The sequence below is a fragment of the Cheilinus undulatus genome, linkage group 22 (assembly GCF_018320785.1).
Source record: "Cheilinus undulatus linkage group 22, ASM1832078v1, whole genome shotgun sequence".
In the NCBI taxonomy this organism is placed as follows: Eukaryota; Metazoa; Chordata; class Actinopteri; order Labriformes; family Labridae; genus Cheilinus; species Cheilinus undulatus.
In genome coordinates, this window is record NC_054886.1 from 9,930,584 (window position 1) to 9,951,167 (window position 20,584).

At 39.2% G+C, this 20,584-nt stretch overlaps 1 protein-coding gene across 2 annotated transcripts in view; it reads left to right on the top strand.

Annotated features, from left to right (window-relative positions):
• The window catches only part of lrch4 (leucine-rich repeats and calponin homology (CH) domain containing 4), a 74,273-nt gene that overhangs the window by 51,170 nt on the left and 2,519 nt on the right, over positions 1–20,584 (top strand). The window contains exons 7-18 of one of the 2 annotated variants that reach the window (XM_041779601.1): positions 1,527–1,638; positions 1,713–1,816; positions 1,907–1,959; positions 5,081–5,242; positions 5,355–5,414; positions 5,582–5,636; positions 5,732–5,792; positions 8,330–8,431; positions 8,607–8,698; positions 9,070–9,207; positions 9,343–9,420; positions 9,694–19,098. In XM_041779601.1, the coding sequence (XP_041635535.1) occupies positions 1,527–1,638; positions 1,713–1,816; positions 1,907–1,959; positions 5,081–5,242; positions 5,355–5,414; positions 5,582–5,636; positions 5,732–5,792; positions 8,330–8,431; positions 8,607–8,698; positions 9,070–9,207; positions 9,343–9,420; positions 9,694–9,936 (1,260 nt within the window). In that variant the 3' untranslated portion in view covers positions 9,937–19,098. Of the gene's footprint in view, positions 1–1,526; positions 1,639–1,712; positions 1,817–1,906; positions 1,960–5,080; positions 5,243–5,354; positions 5,415–5,581; positions 5,637–5,731; positions 5,793–8,329; positions 8,432–8,606; positions 8,699–9,069; positions 9,208–9,342; positions 9,421–9,693; positions 19,099–20,584 lie in introns of those variants that run through there. The other variant, XM_041779602.1, reaches the window with a different exon arrangement.

The window sequence follows — 20,584 nt, forward strand, 5'->3', positions numbered from 1 at the left end:
CGTAACCTTTCAAAGCAATACTCGCATCTATCCCTAAGGAAAAGTCCAATACAAACCTCCCAATCTGAGTACATATCTGTTGTCTGGCATAATTTATGCCTATATTATTATCAATATTGCTTGTAAGTACATTATTCCAAACATTCCAGCCCAACTCTGCCTGAGCCAATGCACTTGTTCTCTAAACTCGCCCCTTTCTGTTAAGTGTAGTTCAGTCACTTTGTCTAGAAACATGATTTGCAGCTTTTTATTAAAGCCTAAGACAGAGAGAGAAGTGCAAAAACCCAGAGCAGAGCAGGCATCAATGATAGCACAATGTCCTTGATTAAGTCAGAAGCAGGGTTAAAGAAGAGCTGGGGTGGAGGCGTGTTGCAAAAAGCATTTTCACAGGGAGCAGCAAAGCGTAGCCAGCTAAAGCAGTTTAAATATGGCGCCATATGCATAATTAGCCTAAGCATGGTCCTGTGATATCAGATTATTTCCATTACAGTACATGAATTGCATGAATTAACGCTACTGTATATGCTCAATTTATGGGCCTGAGCTCAAGTTGGACCAACATTTTAGTAATTTGGCTGTTAAATTCAAGTTATTACTCATTTCTTTTGTTTTAATGACAGCAGTCTGTTCAGATGAGAGCATTTGTTACAGAGGCAGCCTATTTATGATAATCGGAGTAGTGAGGTTGAGGAGCAGATGCACAGACATCACAGAACTTTTTGGTGGTCATCAGTCTTTTAATAGAGACTACAGTCTGCAGTGTTGTTCACATACTTCACTGGTAAACTGAGCGGCATTTGAACCAATGATCGGCTGAATTTTCTGCTTGTTTTTCTTCACCTGTGTGAGCTGTGCCCTGCCTCCCTCACTTGTTCCCCAATTAACTTTTTCACTCTGTGACTGCAGAGTGAAACAGGCTGGCAACGGCACTTAATAACAGCTTTTCTCCCTCATTTCAAAACATACAAAAACATTATATTGATATGTAAATGAACTGCTTGGAGTTCAGTTCTTTTTATGACTTATTCATTCAAGAAAAGCCACCTAGGCAGCGAGTTTCATAAATTTGTGTAGTGGGTCAGCACCAACAGAACTTAATTTGAAGTTAATAAAAGAAAAATGAGCAAAAAGTCAGAGGAAAAATATGGTTGCCATGTCTGACAGGACATCTTTGACTAACCTTAAGTATGGCCTGAAAGGGGTTTGAGAGGAGGGAAGGGGACCTGATCCAACCCAATTCAGGGCCACATCAGCCACCTCTGAGACCTGCCCACATGAAACCTAAGCAACACCAATGCTACTAGGTTCAAAATTTGTTTATTTTTTGGTCTCGTCTTAAAATTTTATAAATTACGTCTTTTTTAATTGAAGGAAATCTGACTGGTTAATTTTGAGTTTGATCATACTTTAATACAGAAAAGTAATTTTTTTATCAAAAAATACAAAATAAACACATTAAGAGCCTGCCTATCATTCATGTTTCCAATCAATGACAGATCAATAACTTTGTGGTTTTCTGTGTCCAGTCAGCAGACGACTTCTCAGAGCGCTCGCTGCGTCTGGCTGAGGTCAGCAGAGATCAGAGGAACCTGGAGGAGGAGGACGAGGAGGACGGATCTCCTCTGGAGGCTAACAAAGGTGAGGAAGGAGCCAATCAGACAGGTTTTTTTTATGTTTCTGCTCCAATCTCAAAGTGTACGTTTGTTTTTCAGTGAACGGCGAGGCCGAGCACGTAGACTTCATCGACAGCAGCGTGACGGAGGAAGAGGAGGAGGAGACGCCGACGCCTCCTGCTTCTCTCTCAGCTCCTCCTCTGGTACTCATCGTTTCCTCTTTTGTTGCTCAACATTTGACCTCATGTTTGGACTCAGAACAGGAACTTATTGATTGTGTCATTGATTTCCAGGAGCAGAAGGAGAGCTCTTCATCAGCCCAAATGCCGGACTCATCAGCATACAGGTCAGTCCTGTAAAAAAACACGCTGTAAAAATACTCAGAGACAGAGACAGATGAGGGGTTTATCACTTAGTTTCCTTCCTGGTTGTTGGAGGTCATGCTGAGTTATTTGAAGAGCTGGGAAAAGTCAACAGAGTGAACTTCTCATTATTACAGTCACTCTGTGAACTGAGAACTCTGCTGGTTTGATTCTTCTCACTGCTTTTATCTACAACTCACTGGTACACTCAGTCCTTCATGTATCACAGCAAAGTGAGAAAACGGCATCTGTCTGAGTTTTATGTATCATTTAAGAATAGCACGTTAGAGGGAGTGTGAAAACAAAAACTAGTAAAGTCAAAGTACAAACCAGACTACTCTGAATGCACAATCTTTAGCAAAAAGAGGGCTTTTTTTGCCATGTTTTACACTTTGCATTTAAATACCAAGTGGTAATCCTTAATGCTCAGTGTCAACACACCTCAAACATCACTGGTGCAAAAACATTCATCAGTTCTTGCATAAGTTCAAAGTATGTCATCATTAGCTGCGGCTGCATAAACATTTTTTCGCAGTCTGATTGAATGAATTCTGATCAGAGATTTAAACTTCTCTGTTCACATGGATGCTAAAAGATAAGATCTGATCCAGATGTGCATGCTCATGCATCATATATTTAATCTGAATAAGACTGCTCTGACATGCGCAGCGTTGTCCCACCGGTCAAATCTACCGAAATTTTGCCATAGAATAAGATATTCTTCTTCCCCTTTGTTGTAAAATTCAGATCAGACATTTATTCCAATTACAAATGGTCCATGTAAACATAGCTAGTGAGCATCAAGTTAAACTGAAACAACTCTGACTGCTGCTGGGAATAGCATGCACTCATAAAACTGGCTTTACTTTCTGCAGGACTATCATCCTCCTCATTTGCTTAGGTCTGCGCTGAAAAGTGCTCCCACACTTTTAAAGACCACCCTGCTTACTGACGTGATCTGCTGTGTTCTGCAAGTAAACCACAAACATGGCTTTATTTCTGTCTGTGCAGTGGGGCTTAGGATACCTTCACTGTTAATATTAAACATGTTTTATATGTGCAATTCAAGTCAGGGAGGCTCTAACACAACTGGGAGCAGCAAAATAATGGCAAAATAATGGTATGGACACCACACATTGAGGGTTATTTGGACACGCCTCCCTGGTAGTCAGAGCAGGTAAATCTGGCCTTAAGTCCAGCTTTATATCATGTATTATGTTGTCAGTCTAGGAGAGGGGAATAAGATGCAGTAAAGGAGCCACGGACTGTATTTGAACGAGAAAGTCTCTGCAAATGGGACGTAAACATAACCAGTCAGCTCTTTGTGCCTCCATTTTTGGCTCTGCTTTTTTCAATATTAAAAACAAAGAGAAATGGACAAAAGAAAAACATTTTTTAGTCTGGAGCTAGGTCCCATTGCCAACTAAAGGAACCAGCTTGTCTAGAATCGCTAAAAAGTTTATCAGCTTCTCCTTAAAAGTATGTTTGCACATGAAAAACTCTTATCATCAACGACCTCAAGCCATACAGCATGTAGGAATACTGAACTACAGCCACAGAGACGATGTATGGGCCGCTAGTGTAAGAGACATCAGAGAACGTGGGCGTTGCACAGGGGGATAAGGTTGCTGGTTACCCTGGCCCATAGTAAGGAGGGGCCCCTGAGAAGCCTGCAGTCAAAAGTGTGTTTTTATTTCTTTTTTCTTAGTAATTATTGAATCAAAAGTGACTAAATGAGTCGCTCAATAGACTGAAATTTTTATCAAATAGGGTCAGATACAATACTGAGGGGGGGGCCTGCTCCTCCCTTAAAAATGTCCAAATGGTATAGTCCAGTGCTGCAAAATAATGCAAGTAAATTTGATTTAACCATAGTTAAAATACTGCTCATAAATAGGGAAATTACTGTTAAAAAATACATTAAAATGTATAGATATTTGTAAAAATGACCCATTTGTTGCTTGGCTAGCCAGTTAAGGGGGGCCCTGTGTAATATTTTTCTGGGGGCCGAAAATCTCTAGCTACACCCCTGTCAGACAACATATAACTATGGCTGCTGAATCAGCTGAGGCAGAGGATGGAGAAACATGGAAGAGGAAATACACCTCTGATGTTTTCAGATGTCAGCCAGGAGATTTGACCTGTATCTCCGTCTGCGGTCATTTATCTCACAGCAGAGTTCACACAATATGTCTGTAGACATTCAGAGACTTGCAGCCACCAGGGCTACCCAGTCGACCAATCACATGGGGTAACGGCATCGTTTCAATGCAAAGTTTCATTTTTTGAGAGGTGCAGATCGATTTTGAGCAAAGGCCTCTGTGCAAGGTTCAGGGTCTACTGCTTAGGCTACAGTGCTGCTGTGATAAAGATGCATGAATCCGGCTTAATGTGAGGTTTAGACAGCCCAATAGGATAACATCTGAGCATGTCAGTGACCAAAAACATTTTTAGAGGACAGTCATTTATCTGGAGATGAAACCACCAACTATTGTCCCATATCTGCTGTCTGAATCAGTCTGCTGGAGCTGCTCCAAAACGGCAAAAACATGCACCACTCAAACTACACATTAAGGTACAAATGCTCTACATGTTTCAGATCAGATAGCTGACAGAGACGTTCGTCTGCTGTTACAGAAACCTGCATTGCCCTCTTTGTAGTCATGTTGAAGTTTCTGCTAACGGATGTTTGAACTCTTTACTTCCGACACTTCCTCTGGGACGGCTAAAAATAGAGCCCAGTGGCTTAAATCGGAAACTAGAAGCATGTTTTCTAAACAGACTTTAATATGTAAATGATGAAATTATCCTGCAAACATCAGCAGGCATTCTAAAGATGCAATAACAGCAGTGGATTAAATTCATACTGCTGTTTTAGTCTTTAACTCTAGTGTTAGTTTGCAGAACCTGAATCCATCTTGAGTTTGATGTTAAATAATGAAATCAAACAATGATATGTGGTTGTATCTGAATCCTAGAGGCAGTAAAACCTTAGAAAGAGGCTTTTTCTCTTTATGAGCTATGAGGCTCATGACAATTAGGCCGTTTCAGTCATGGCAAAACTGGGAATATGATTAAAAATGTTAATTCTTTTTGGCTTTTCAGGTCTAGCCTCCATGTGGATGTTGGCCCCCCTTCATCATCGTCATCCTCGTCCTCCCCCCTCTCCCCCTCCAGCCCATCGCTGGAGGAGCGGAGGAGGCCGGGCAGCCTTTCAATCTGGCAGGAGAGAGAGCGTCTGCAGCAGCAGCAGAAAGAAAAGAGCAGGTCAATACCTACGTTTTTCTGAATAACCCCGCTCTTTTTAAAGAAAAGAAAACTGTAGCCCACTATCTAAGGCTGTTTTCCCTCTACTTAACACTTTCTCTTGATTCTGCAGCTCATTGAAGCCAATCACCAAAGCAGGAAGTTATGTGAACACCACAGGAAGTTTATCAGCGTGAGTTAAATCATGAAATAAAGCAACTGAAATGCATACATTTACATAACTGCACTGTTCTCCATTCACTTATGCATTTCTTCAGTGAATATTGAATTAAAAAAGAACTTTTTAGTGTGCAGTGTTGTCCTGGTGAAGTGAATGTTGTGGTGTTTGTCTCCCCCTAGTGGTGGCTCTCCAGAGAACAGCAACTCACACACCGGTCTGAGGCAGAGATGTGCAGTGAGTATTCCTCTTTGTGTGAAGAGAGTAGAAAGCTAGTTTAGGTGGTTTTACTCTTAAATAAATCTGAATTTTGTTTTTTTCTTTTCCTTCAGAGTGCTGATCAGATGACCACCCCTCATCCTTCTTTTCTACATCGCTCCAGTAGCAGAACAGGTGCCACACGTTTGTTTGTCTACATCTCACTTAAAGACAACAAACTTTCATTTATTTGTTACTTAAATACCAGACAATTTATTGCAAGGAATATGATTACTATTAACTGGATGAAGCCTAACCCTCCCACGATTGCCCAATGGTTGCAGAAGGTTAGCATGTTTACACGTTGGAATACCTGACTGCCCAGTTAGAACTAAAAATGCCCCTGTTTTGAGACAATAGACACCAGTTAATGAGTATCTTGGTTAAAATGCTTGTACCCTTATCAGTCAAATTTTATTTGGATTGTTAACATCATTATTTGATTTATATAGGTGTATGTTTTTTTTTTTAATTTATTTGTTTACAACTTTGGAAGCAAGTTACCTCTGTGAATAGCATATATGCTCTATCTTCAGACAGTGTTATTGATACAGAATGATTGAAGCCTAATCTCAAGATGTCTCTCTTTTCCTTTGTGATGTTAATGGCCTGTTAATACACAAATAAAGGCAATAAAGTGTTAAAAAAAATACCAGACGATTTTAAGCAATACTTACAAAAAGAAAAAAAACACAGGGAAAAACTAATATAAGGTGTATTTGCACCAAGTGCTCTGTGAAATGGAAAATTAGTATTTTAAAAATGTCCCAAAACAGTCCAAGCACACCAAAAGCTACTCAGTTACAGTAAAATGGTTAATATAATTAGTTACCTTCCCCCCCGTAGAATATAAATGTTCTAGTATTATGCGTTAGTCCTCAGTGTGTGGAGGCCTGTGGTGAAAAAGGTTGGAGATGCGATCAAACCTGAATTCTGTTGATTAAATAGCATCAAAAATAGGGTAGGGGTTGAGGATCAGCTCTCAATTTGGAACCGGCTCCTGTCATTCACATAAAAGTGCTGCCTCTTAGTTCTGGTGCATTCGAACGACTGCAGCTTTTACTGACTTTGTGGCTTTTTTAAAGTTGTTTTGGTCAGATAAAACTCTCTAACATGTCTGGATAGTTTTTAAGAGGAACCCTGCATGATCAGACAAATTCACCTTAATGGATAGATATTTGTATCTTTTATAAGTATACTGAACAAAAGAAGCCACTTGATATCTGTATTTGGAGTAAATTTGAGCTTATAAACTCACCAGGAGGCTGCCATGTTTTGGTCTGCTCTGATAGTGGGATGTCACTTAGCCACAGCGCTCCTCAGACTACTATATCTTAACTAGCTGTTATACACTGGCAGCTAGAGTGAGGGCTGTATGTCTCATGCATGGAGAATTTTGAGATTTGAGGTCTTGTATGTTTTTTCTGTGCACCATGACCGATCAAAATAGACAGGAAAATGATAAATACAGAGCCATTTTTACTTTGTAGCAAATATTTACATTCAAGAATATGTTTGAAATCTGTTTCTTGATGAACCAGAAAGCTAAAATACATCCATTTAATATAGTTGCTCTACAAACCTCTACTATTTATGAAGCTTTCTGTTTCCACATGGTTCAAAATGTTGCAGGTAAAGGTAAACACAGTATGAAAACGCTTCTTGTTTGTGCTTTTCAAAGTAAAAGCCCACTTTAGCATTTCTTTAAGAAACTCCCTTCATTTGCACATTATGCTTTTATTTTGAAAAGCTCCTGTTACTACCTCACTAAACACTGAATCAAGTCACTTGTAGGGAGGTTTACTGAAGTAAAACTTAGGAAGAATGACAGAGCTTTGACAGCAGGGCAGCAAACTCAACCACTGGTATGAAAGCTGTGACGGTGCTGATAAACGCTGCCGCTGCAAGCAGCAAAACATGCTGACAGTCTGAAAGGGACGGTTAATGCATAGACACAGCCAAGGAGCGCTCTGGCCAAATAACGTCACACTACCAGTGCGGACCAAAACATGATGGCCTCCAAGTGAGTTTAAAAGCTCCAGTTTACTCAAAATACAGATATCTAGTGAGTTTTTGTTCAATATACAAATGAGAGATACAAATTTTTTGTGTGTGTGTTTCACATCCATGTTGCATATTTATGCTCATGCATGAGCAACAAAATCATCATGCTAAATATCACTATGCCGACTCTTGATAGAAAAGAGGCATTTAACATGCAAAAAAAAATAATCACATGGGTGTTCAAGACCAAAAAAATCTCGGCTTCATACATTTTCATTGACAGTGGATTAAACCTGATAATTAAACTCTGTACAGAGTACTGAGAAATTTCACATGCCTTTCATTTTTGACCCCTTGGTGCATGAAGTATGGTATTAATTTTTCCCAGTTCAGGTCTTAGAGCCTTCGACTTGATTCCTAAGTGTGAAGGAACCCTGATAATGGTTCAGAGCTCTCATACTAGTCAAACAAATGGGGGTCAAACATGCTTTGGCTCTGTACAGATTGCCCTGTGTGATTACGCCCTGAAAGAGTTTCATGAAACTCGCCCTTATCAAAAATTTATCCACAGAGAAAGGAGGAAATATGTCAAATAAATTCAGACCACTAAAACAGTTCTGTGAGTGTTATTACGTAAGGTTTACGATAATTCTGATTTTTTATTTCAGATGTCCCATCCTCCCCAAAGACGTCTCCTCCACCGGGTCAGGCCCAGAAACCAAACAGCTTCCTGTTTCGAACTTCGTCCCGCAGCAATGTCAAACCTGCAGGTAAAAACACAACAAAAACATACACAGGTGGCTCACAGTAAATGGAAATAAATTAACTTTTCTACAGTATTCTAATTTATTGAGATGCAGTTGTAAATTCAACACCTTTAGATCAAATAAGACAAGAAAAAAAACACTTAATGCATCATTTTGATGTCATGTCTGTCCCGTTCAGTGTTTACTCTGGGAGAGTCGGGCAGATGTGAGTCTCGCACACTGCTGAGATCACCTAAAGAGGAGAGATTGGACATCACACAACTACGCAAGGTAAACACTACAGATACACATTTTAAATACACATTTATATACTCTTTTTACTTGTTAAAGTTTGGAGCTTTACCTTGGATTTATCTTTATACACAGTGAGGAGACTTATTGTTGAAGATGATTATGCAACGATTCTTTACATTTCTTTTAATCTCCATTGCTCTAACAGTCTCATGTATATTAATTTATTCCGTATGACCTGCCTCGCTCAGTTTATAGGAGATATAAGATGCTTACAGTTTAAATTTGCATCCTTTTCCACATATACATAAATCCTTGGTGTGAATCTTCATCCTGGGGAGTAAATTTCAATAAAGGAGCTTTTAAACACCGTCAGGAGCATTATTCTGAAGTCTTTCTCCCTCCTGTAGACTCTGGAGTCTCGGCTGAAGATCACCCTCCAGGATGATCTGGGTGAGGCGTTGTCCAACGGCACTATCCTCTGTCAGCTGGTCAACCACATCAGACCCCGCTCCGTCTCGATCATCCACATTCCCTCTCCAGCAGTGGTCAGTCCTACCAGCATTTCTACTGACTGTTTACTCTTGTTTTAAATAAATTCTACAATAGTTGGATATTTTCAGGAGCGTTGCAGCTGTACGCCTTTTCATGTCATTGCCACACTCTGTTTTGTTTTCCTGCAGCCAAAGCTGAGCGCAGCAAAGAGTCGACTCAACGTGGAGAACTTCATTGCTGCTTGTCGAAAGCTGGGAGTCCCTGAGGTACAAATCCATCCTGATTCTCTCCTTTAAACAAACTAGGTTATTTCTAGTTAACATTTAATGGTTTAAAAGAAAGTAGATCTTTATTGCTTTAAGCCAAGTTTTGTTGCGAGTAATTCCTGTGAGGTTTGGGCTGATTTAAAGACTAAATGAAACCACGTATTTATTATATTTATAAAGTATACTCAGTCTTTGACTCAATCCAACCCTCTGCTCTGTCTCTCTTCTCGTCCGGTGTCTCTAACGCCCTCTGTTCTCCTCCCGTGTGTCCAGACGGACGTTTGTGTGTGCTCTGATGTGCTTCTGTGTAAGCTGCCCGCTGTGTTGCGCTGCGTGGCGGCTCTGCTGGTCGTGGGGGAGGAGAGGGGGGAGACAGCAGAGGAATGCTCCCCCTGCCACTCCTCACCTTCATCGTCCTCCTCGTCGTCTTCTTCGCTGCTGTCCACAGATTTCCTCTTCTTCTACTGTGCCGCCATGGCTCTGCTCTACGTCCTCTACTGCTACCTGCTCACCTAAAGGACACACAGCTACACAACAACACAACACTACAACGAACAGCACTACGATACACACTAATGAACAGATATGGAGGCGCTGGGGCTGGGCGATATGGACCTAAAACAGATCTGGGTATTCGTTTATCTGAATGGTGATATATGTCATATACATGGAAGTAAAGAGCTAATGGTCGCTACTATACTAGAATTTAAACTTTGATATGATTCTAGTAAAATCTAACCATGCTTGAACCTGTTTGATACCACAGCAACAAAAATAAAAGTCCTAGAAACTGATAATAGTTATTATTAATAAATAAAAATAGAAGATAAACTCTTACATATTATTTTACACAATCGTTGGCAACACTTCATTCATAGAGGCTGTGAAAATGTTCTCTACCTTTAACTCCCTGATCATTAAAATAACTCTCCATTGTTTTAAAGATTGTTGGATCAAATAAAACAGGAACCCTAAAGGTCTCTGGTCATTTTACCTAAAAGAGAGAAAACATTGTCTAAGTGCACAAACACAGTGACAGCATTTGGGATAGTGAGTGGACATGGTGTGGAGCGAGGGAAACCCTCACTCTTTGGCATTTCCATCCCCTCCTCACCTTTGGCAACTCTAAAAAAGTGAGTGGAACTGGTAAAGATGGCTGGTTTTCCCCACTTCTTGCCACTTCCATCAAATTTACCAAATTTTGCCCACATATTTGTGCGATTTAGAAAATGTTCAAGTGTTTGCTGGGAATCAAAAGTAAAAAATGTTACCTACCTTTCACAGCTGGAAAGTCAAGGAGCAATTGGTGACATATTTTGCTTTCCAGTTGCACCTTCTTCTTTCAAGAGTTGTGTGCAGAAGTTTGCCTTCAATTTTGGGAAATTGGAAACAATAAAAGTTGCCAAATTTCTTCCTGTCTGTTAGTGACATTTGGAAAAGTTGGTGGGACTGGCAAGAACTCAGGAAAACCCTCGCTACTTGCCAGGTCCAACTACTTTTCCAAATGTTGCCAATGTGTTTGTGCAATTAAGACAGTGTTTAGACGTATGGCTGTGCTTTTGTTAATTAGAAACAATAAATTACCCAGTAAGGGTGACTAGGACTTCTTTTTATGTTGTTGTGGTATCAAATAGGTGTTGATTCCATTTGATTTTTACCAAACTAAAGGCGCCTTAAATAAAATAAATACTTTTCCATGAATACTAAGCATTTTAAATGGATCATCAATAAGCTTAGTAGTTTACAGGAAGAACCACTATTGTTTTACTGAACATTAGTCCTGCAGGACACATCAACATTATCCATATTTACAATATTGTCTTACCCTTTATCTGGTTTGAAAATTTATCAACACATCTTATTTATTGCCCAGCCCTAAGTCCTGGCCGTCCTCTCAGACGCCGCTCTGTGTCTGTCAACAGCTGTAAAGCGGATGGAAGCACCTTCTAGAAACAGAAACACTAAAGCACAGAGCAGCTGTTCACTCAGACGGATTCAAACAAGACCCTGACGGACTAAAACAGAAAAATGCCTTAGACTAGTTTAGCCTTCACTCTGAAACGCACAGCACGTTTGGAGAAGACTGAGTTTTCTATACTGGAGGTAGAGCTGCTCTGGACTGGGAGGAAAGAGTCTGATTGATTAAGAGGAAAATGGGCAGTGCAAAAGAGTCATAAACAAGGATGAAAATATCCTTAAAAATTAAACATAATTTTCCCTTTTTGTCTGGTAATAACGGTACAAAATCACTTCTGCTTTCCTGAAACTTTTGCCACTTAAAGAACACAAAGTCCTCTACAATCACAGGTAAAAAAAAAAAAGAAAAGGCTAGTCTGGTCTCTTTCAGAGCTAATTATGATTGTCAAACAGGCCCTCATTGTCTGAGTGTGGAGAAGTTTGGCAGCTTTTAACTTCTCAGAAAACACTCAGCGCAACTACAGCTGAAGAAAATATAACAGGTGCCTTTGGGGATGCCTGATCCTGTATTTTGTGACTCTGAAAACTAAGTTTTGGCATTAAAAAATCTGGAGGTAAATACTCTGAGGCTCACATATGGTTGAATGAAGTTTAGCTGGGAGGTTTTGTAGGTTTCAGATTGGGCCGTGGCATACTGAAGTTTGGAAAGGTTGGTCTGCTGTCACTCTGGGAAATGAAGGTACAAAGATACGTTTAACGTTGGTGTTTAGGGAGAAAAGCTCTTCTATTGGTCAGTGTCTGGATGCATGTCGTTGATATCGGGTCAGGATGTCAAACTAGAAAGAAGATGGGAGAGAATTTGGGCAAGACAGTCGTGTAGAATCAGGATTGAGGAGTCCTGAAGAATCCACTTAAAAGGCCCTTGTCGTTCCTGACTTTGGTATTTGTTAAAAGCCTCAATCCTTGACAGTTCTACCTGGTTTCCAGCTTGCCCTTCGCTTGTTGGCAATATTTGAAGAAGTGGTAGGAACCAGCAAGGAGAGAGATTGCAACATTTGTTTTATTTGCCAGTTGCACCTGCATTTCCAAAAGTTGCCAACAAAGCTGCAGGAGTCTATTTTCAACTCACTCATCACATGTTGGCAACATTTGCAGAAATGGCTGAAACAGTGAGGAGCCATCAAGGGTTTTTCCAAGCTACTCGTCACTTCCAAAAGTTGCTAGTCAAGTTGTGCTGTTTAAAGGAAGTGCAGGCATTTTGCTACAATTTTTGAAAACTAAACAAAAAAAGTCACCATTGTGAGCTTTGCTTTTTGGCAACTTTTGGAGAAGTTGTTGGATTTGGCAAGGAGAAAGTTGGACAGTGTGCTGTGGTGTACAAGCAATGATTAATATTCAGTGTTCCCAACCCGCTTCTGTGTGTTGGCAACATTTGCAGAGGTGGCTTGAACTGTGAGGAATGAGGGTGTTTCATATTTCTAACCAGTTCAACCACAATTCTGTAAAAGCTGCCAGTGTATTTGTGCAATTTCGGCAGTGGACAACTCTGGCTGCTATTTCGAAACTTAAAAAAGTCTAGCCAATGCATGATGATGTTCAGGTTTGCAGCATTTGGAATTAAAAATGGCAAGGAGTGAGCTGGCAATGTTTTTCTTGCCAGTTCTTCCTGCTTTTCCAAAAGTTGCCAACATAGTTGTGCAATTTACAGTGTGCAGGAATCTGAGGCAGTTTTGGTCTTTAAAAACATTTAACCCTGCCATTTTGCTCCCCAACAGTTAGCAATGAAAGGAAAAAGAGCATGAAAGACAAAGGGTTTCTCTAACTCCTCACCACTTCTACCCACTATTCTAAAAGTTGCCAACTTGTTTGTACCAATCAGATTGTGTGCAGGAGTTTAGCTGCAATTCTTATGATTAAAAAACAGCAACTGTTGCCTCCTTGCAAGTTTTGGCAACCTATGTGGAACTGGCAAGGAGTGAGTGGGTGGCACTTCTTGTTTTCTCTGGCAGTTAAATCTGCTTTTTTCAAAGTTGCCAACATGGTTGCACAATTAACAATTTGCAGGAGTCTGCAGGCATTTTGGATAATTAAAAAAAAAAAAAAAAACATAAGTTAGCAACATTTGGACAAAGTGTAAAACTGTTGAAGACAGAGTTTTTTCACTCCTATCCACTTTTACCCACTTTTCCTAAAGTTGCCAACTCAGTTGTATAAATCAGGTTGTGTGCAGGAGTTAAGTTGCAATTTTTAGAATCATAAACAGTGACTGTTGCATCCTTGCTTGTTAGCAACTTTTGGAAAAATTGGTGGAACTTGCAATGACAGTTATTGTTTTCTCTGCCAGTAAAGCCTGCTTTTCTGAAGGTTGTCAATATAGCCGTGCAATTTGAGGAAAATAAAAACAGTAAGTGTAGTTACTCCGCTCCTCATCGGTTGAAAAAGTGTGAAACTGGTGGTTTTCTCTGCTCCTTGTCAGTTCCACCCAGTTTAAAAAAATGTTGCCCAAGTATTTGAGCAATTTAGAAAATGTGCAAGTGTTTGCTGGCAACTTTTGGAAAGTGAGAGAAAGGGCAAGAAGCATGTTGGCAAAATTTGTTTTTCCAAAAGCATTTGGGCAGTTTAGACAGGCTGTGTACATGCAAGCTCCAGGCAGTGACAATGTCAAAGCTGCACATGGCCCCTAATGGCCCCCCAACACAAGTGATGTGTGCAAAAATGCCGGAACATTACTGTAGTTATCAAGGAGGGGTCGCAGAGCTCTGCTGCTTCCTTCCTGTTCTGAATCAAGGACTCTCTACAACAAAAACCGCCCTCCTTAAGGTGTTTTTTACTACACTGACATTTTTTTTTCATGGATGAATTTTACAAAATGGGTGAGAAAAGCAGTTAGAAGTGGCCATCCTTGTTCTTGCCACAAGCTATTTGCAAAGCATTCTGTCATTGCTCAGTTAATTTCAACATTTCAGGAGAAAAACCAGCATATTGCATCTTTAAAGTGAATATTGTTTGATGATATGTCAAACTGTTGGCTAAAGAAGCATCCTAGAAGACTTTAAAATAGTGAGAATGATCCTTTAAACCCCTGATGACTGGGTCTGTGGTTCTTTTGCCCTGCTCAGGATCTATTAGTTTATTTCTGTATCCAGAGCAGCTCTACATCCTCCATCCTTAAACTCTGTTGTGTATTCTGGGGAGGGACGCTGCAGGAGAACCATGAACCTGAACTGTGAATGTGATTTTTCGCCTTGTTGTTGAGACGATGTTTGGTGAAAAAGGGTCCTGGATGTTGTGACAGTGAGATCAATGATACAGTGCCTCCTCTCACTGAACCTTTATAGACCACTGGCTTTTATTTTAACGCCTGCTATGCTAAGTGTGAGCAGCGGGGGGCGATGTGGCTGCATCGATCCTTCTGCAGGCTTCAAACTGATGGTACAAAAAAACTCCTGCAGGAGGTCCAGTCTGTCTGTGTGAGTCTGTTTTTTTATGGTGGTCGCTCTGACTGGCTGTTTGTATAAATGTAAACATGTTATTAAATTATTGTTTTTATTTATTTTCAATGATTTAAAGTTTAGTGGTGAAACAGCAGAGGCTTTACTCTCCTTTAAATCTCTCACTGTTGAATTAGATGAAATCAATATTCAATTATTTAGAGTTAAAATAACATTGATCCTTTAAAACTTGCCCCTTTTCTTTGATTGGCTGAGAATCAATTACCTGGAGGCCTAAACACCTTTACCTGAGCGTTTAAAGGCCTCTGCTGTTTCCTGCACTCACAGAAGGTCTGAGATGAAACGATCCCCATCATCTGACTGATGGAGGGGGTAAGAGCAAATACCGCGGTCATATTTGAGGAAATCTGCTGCTAAAGCATCAAAATTATAAAATATTCTTTTCCTGTTCTTTCTGAGGCCTCACGAACATTTAAAATCGAACTATGCCCTTAAGATAGCTGACAGAAGTTTAAAAAATGATGCAAAACTTCATGTTTAGTATGATAAATTTGTCCATCCAATTCTTTAAAACAGACTTGAGCTGGAGTGATTACTTTAGCTCAAACTAATGAAATATTAACTTCTATGCATAAATTTGGTAAGAAAAGTCCACAGCTTTGTTTTATAGAAATGCTGATTTAATTTCTGAACAGGGTTTTTTTTATTAGGTCCACTCTAAAAAATAAAAACAAAAGAGAATCTATTAATTTTGAGGAAAAAAGTTGACATTTTTTTGACCATTGCAAGAAACCAAACCCAGAATGTTGGAGTTGAAAGTTGTACGTTTTGAGTAACAAAACTGAAAACCCTGGTTGGATCAAAGTCATTTCTGTTGTCAGGGTGTTTTCTTCTGAATAGATCCAGTTTACAGAAATGTCACATGTCATGTTACAGTGGTCCTAAAACACGGTTGTAGTTACAAGTGAGCTGCTTCCAAAAAAAACAAAAAAACAAAAAAAACAAATAAATGCTGTGACATTAAACTAGTGAGTTTCTGTGAGCTGGAGTTAAAAAAAGTACCTGCTTAGCAAAATATACGTCCAAATTTAGTCGATCAGGTTGTTTAACTTGACTCGAAGCCTTTGATAAGCTAAAAAACTACTTCAGCATTCAGCCAGCTAGCTTCTTGTATCTCACTAATGTGAGTTAAAGACATGTTTTTTTAATTCCCAGTTTAATATGAACTGATTGGAAACAGCTTGTTTCTTGATTTTGGACTTTTCATTTCAAATTAAAATGCTGGGGGCTATAAACCACACTGACCAGGAAGGTGCCTGTGGATTCAATTTTTCTTCTTCTTGGCGGGGCACATCTTACTAATGTAAGAAACATCCTTAGAATAATTTTGAGGTGAAATACCCCTCCAAGATGGCGCCCACATAAATGTATCACTACACTTATCTGTTCTTTTCTATGCGGTCTAACACGAGCCTCCTTCACTGACATGAAATGGTTTACTTTGAAAAATACTTCTTCAGTTTATCTGATAATTAAATACAAGATAAGTTTACATGAAAACTAGAGTTCTGAAACTTCTGACAGGCTAAAGCTTGATTATTTAATCTCACGTTTACTTCAAATATTGACCTTTCTGTGGCCTCAGACTCTAAAACCACCTTGTATCCATCACCGTGTACAGCACTCGCCCGTTTTCTGCTGCGGTCCTTGGTCAGAATGTCCACTGTAAAAAAAAAAAAAAAAAGCCCTCCTTTTTTATTAGCCTGCTGTTGATATTAAATTTCTACTGTTGGATTCAGAGGAGTATTTTAAAAGTGAAACTGGACACTCGTTCACTGGTTTAGACCCACGTTTATAGTCTTTAACATGTTAGCTGAACAGACAAGCTCTTTGTATTTTATATTTATATGATACTCTTGTATTATTATTATTGTTGAGTTTATATAAATCTATATGTAAAGGTTTTTTTCCGCCTGCTGTAAAGAAATTATTAAAACGTTGAACTTTGAACATGTTTGTCTGCTTGCCTGCTCATCTGCTTTTGCTTTAAACAACTGTACATGTGATCAGAGTGTCTGCAGCTGCCTGAAAATACACAAGAAAGACAAAATTACACCTCCTATACAAAAGTATTAACCCCTTTGGATGTTTTACTCTTATTAATTTTCAATCATGGTCAATATAATAGGACAAAAAAAAACCTTTGTTAGCGTGAAAACAGATTTCTAGCAAAATTAAATACAGGTTTTGTTGAGGAAAAGTGTTTTTGAGATATTTGTTTTCTTAGCAGTATAAAATAGATTAACTGGTTCTTTAAGCAGCCAGTTAAACAACTTAACAATAGTATATTATCATTTATGATGTCAAAAGTAACTGATCATTAAAGAGCATCAGTATCAGTAAAAATCAACAGTCCTCCATTGTTCTTCAACTGAATTTTTGGTGATAAATTGAGAAAAACACCAGATTTTTTTAAATCAACAAAAGAAGAGAATCAGCATCTGAAAACAAGGAGGAAGTGGCGTGCAGATGCCCTGATCTGATCCAGCATGCTCTGTGCTTTAACCTTTAAAGATGCTGCAGGTTTACCTTCAGTTTACCTTCATAAATTCCAGCTGGAGCGTGTGGGAGCAGGTGAGTGTGTTCAGCTGAAGTCGGAGAGAAAAAAGGGAATCATTCAGGAGGTTTGGACTCAAACACAAGCACACATTAATGACGCTTCAAATCATCAGCTTTTCACGGTTTTATTCAGACTCTAAGGTCCAGTTAATCAAGCCATCAGAGTAATCTGCAGCACACATGTAGATTTCATCAGACCTACCTGGAAATGTCACTTTCTGTGGATGGGTGAGCTTCTGTGCAGGCTTTTTAGGGGTCACTGAGGAGGGTCCGCAGGGAGGGTGTGAAATAAAAAAAGCTGTAAAATCACTGCAGAGGACATCAGTCATGCAGGAAGGATTGAAAAGCCTCCACATCTTTTATGTAAGGAGAAATATAGAAAATAACTATTTGAGAAGTTCAGCAGCACCGTGAAGCCTGATCACAACAAATCAGCTCAGAAAGATTTAAAAATACTGTGTTTGACTTCAAGGTCGGCTCATTTCCTCAGCAGGAAACGGTTCAAATCAAAGATCTGTCAATAGCATGGCATCAGGAATAATCCTGGAGCTGAAAATAGGGCTGACACTTTTCATTTAATTAGAATACATGAATGAGAATTTCAGTATTTTTAAACCTTGGCTCTAGTTTCACAGTTTTAAAGTCCAAATGCTAAATTCAGAGCTTTCAATTCTGTACACCTAAAGGGCAAAAAGATTGTAGAACAGCAGCAGCAGCAGCAAACACTGACCACTACGCTGAGCTACAGCCCTTTAAACACGTTTACATCACGACAACCAAAGAGATATTAAACTGTATGTTGTTGTCCATTGGACCTTTCTCCAGCACATAAACACTATTAAATCATTAAAACCATAAAAGGCCCAGTCAGAAATAAAGAAAATATAGAATAAACTGGCTAAAACATGGAGATGGCAACTAGGACTATCAGCTTCTCTCTGGTGTTCAGTACTGGGAAGGCTCCTTGCCCTCTAAGACAGGGGTTCTCAACCTTTTCAGCCAGTGACTGAGAATAAGAGTGCCAGAGTCTTGAGACCCCCACAGTACCTGAAGGTGGTTGAACACAGCCATGCAAAGTTAAGAATAGTCATGTTCAAACAAGGCTGCTCATAAGAGGGGATAAATGGGAGAGCTTTCTGGGGCCCAGCAGAAATGGGAGCCATGGAGGTCAGCAAAATAAGCTGTGATATCCATATTTTACATTGGATAATGACTTTTTTCAAATAAACAAATACTACAGCACAAAAGAATAAAAGAAAGTAAATAGCCTTTCTTAAAAATGTAAATCCTTTTTCTTAAAAACAGAATTAAAATGGATTAAAATGGCAAAAAGTTGTGGAAAAGGTAGTGAATTGGGATTGTGATTGGGTTAAACTGGCAAAAATGAGATAAAAGTGGCAAAAAACTAAAAAAAAGTGCATATTAATGGAGTAAAAGCAGACTAAAAAGTGGCCAAAATGGGTGGAAAATTTAATGAAATGGGTAGCAAAATTGACTGGAACTGGCAAAAATGGCTTCACTGAGGCAGAAAAATTGGTAGAAATTGGTTAAACTGGCAAAACAGGCATAACAAACAATGCAATGTGGTTAAAAAGGGGCAAAAATGGGTGTAAAAAGTGGTTAAATGTGGCAATAATGGGTCAAAAGATGCAACAATAGACAGAAAGTGGCAAAAATTGCTTTAGAAGCAGCAAAAAAACTGGCAGAAAAAAAGTGTTGGAACAGGTTTGAAATGAACAAAAAATTGTCAAAACTGTGAAATGTGCAAAATTGGTGGTAAAAAGTGATGAAAACGGGTTAAAATTTGGCAAAATTGGTGTTAAGTGGCAAATGTGTGATTTAGAAAACACTCTGCATCTGGAGACCCCTTCCCAGTGTGGTTTTATGAAAATGTATGGTCATGCAAGGGCTGTGAACTGGTAAAAGAGTTCGGGAATTGCTTCTGTAGATTTTGTGTAATAGGCTGTAATTGTTGTGAAATAATTTTTTTATGCCAGGGGTTTTTAGCATTGCATGATTTGGTAACAATGTTTAATAACCCAAAAATATTGCAATTTGGGAAAACGATATAATCCATAAATTGTGTCATGAGTCTACTTGCTTGATTATAAATGAAAATGCAGAGAACAGTGATAGTTTAGAAGTTTATATATTAATCAACTCAAAACATAAAATATCGAGCAGCATAAAAAACAGACAATGAGTATTTACAGTACTGCTTCCAGTAAATATTGTCCAGAACATAAGAAAATAAAGGTACTTCTGCAAAGGTCAGTATTGGCACTCTTATAAACATAGAGGCCTTTCTGCAGGCTTTCTTCTGAACCTCTACAGCACTACTGAATACTTAGATAACTGCAGGAATCATTATCTTTTATGCAGTTTAGTAATTGCACCCCATCCTCTGGTTGTATCTAAGGAGCTCAGCCTCATCATGTCAGAGGCAGATGTTTATCTTTCTATCAATTCAGAGCTGCTATTTAGCTCCCCCGGTGGCTGATTCAGGGAAGAGATTTACAGACCTGTTGGACAAACTGATCTGTGTTTGTGGTCGAAAAAAAGAGAAAATCTTGGTTCTTATAAGCGTGTTAAACCAAAGAAGTCATAAAAAAGAGTATTAGAATCATCCATCTGCTAAATTAATATCAGAAAAAAGTGCATCTCTAATAATATCACGCCATCATAGTATCAGTAAGAGGCTCTGGAAAGTTTTCCTCTTCTGTTTTCATACATGAATCTTCACCCTGGAAGGAGTTTTCTAAAAAAGGTGACTTCTCAGTGACCTAAAACAACATTTGACTCTGTACGGAAGGACAAAATGCCCATAATAATCTGCCAAAACCTACAGTAAAATAACGGAAGTATATTTTTTACGATGAGATAAAAATCCCATGATTCCTTCCATTTCTTAAACAAATCGATGATTATTTAAATATTTCTGAATCCTTGCCCTCCAGGACTCCCTCGCTGTGTCTGACAGAAACTCTTCATTATGATTCATATCAGAGATCTGTCCCCTCCATTAACCGCCCCGCTGTTCTATTCTACAGCATCTGAGTGTTTGCTTGTTGTTGTTTTGAAGCGTCTGCTTTCTTGGACAAGGAAAAACTCAGATTTAATGGCTTTTCATTTCAGAGCTGCAGGCAATAAACACTCAACGTTTGGCCGAGTGTGGA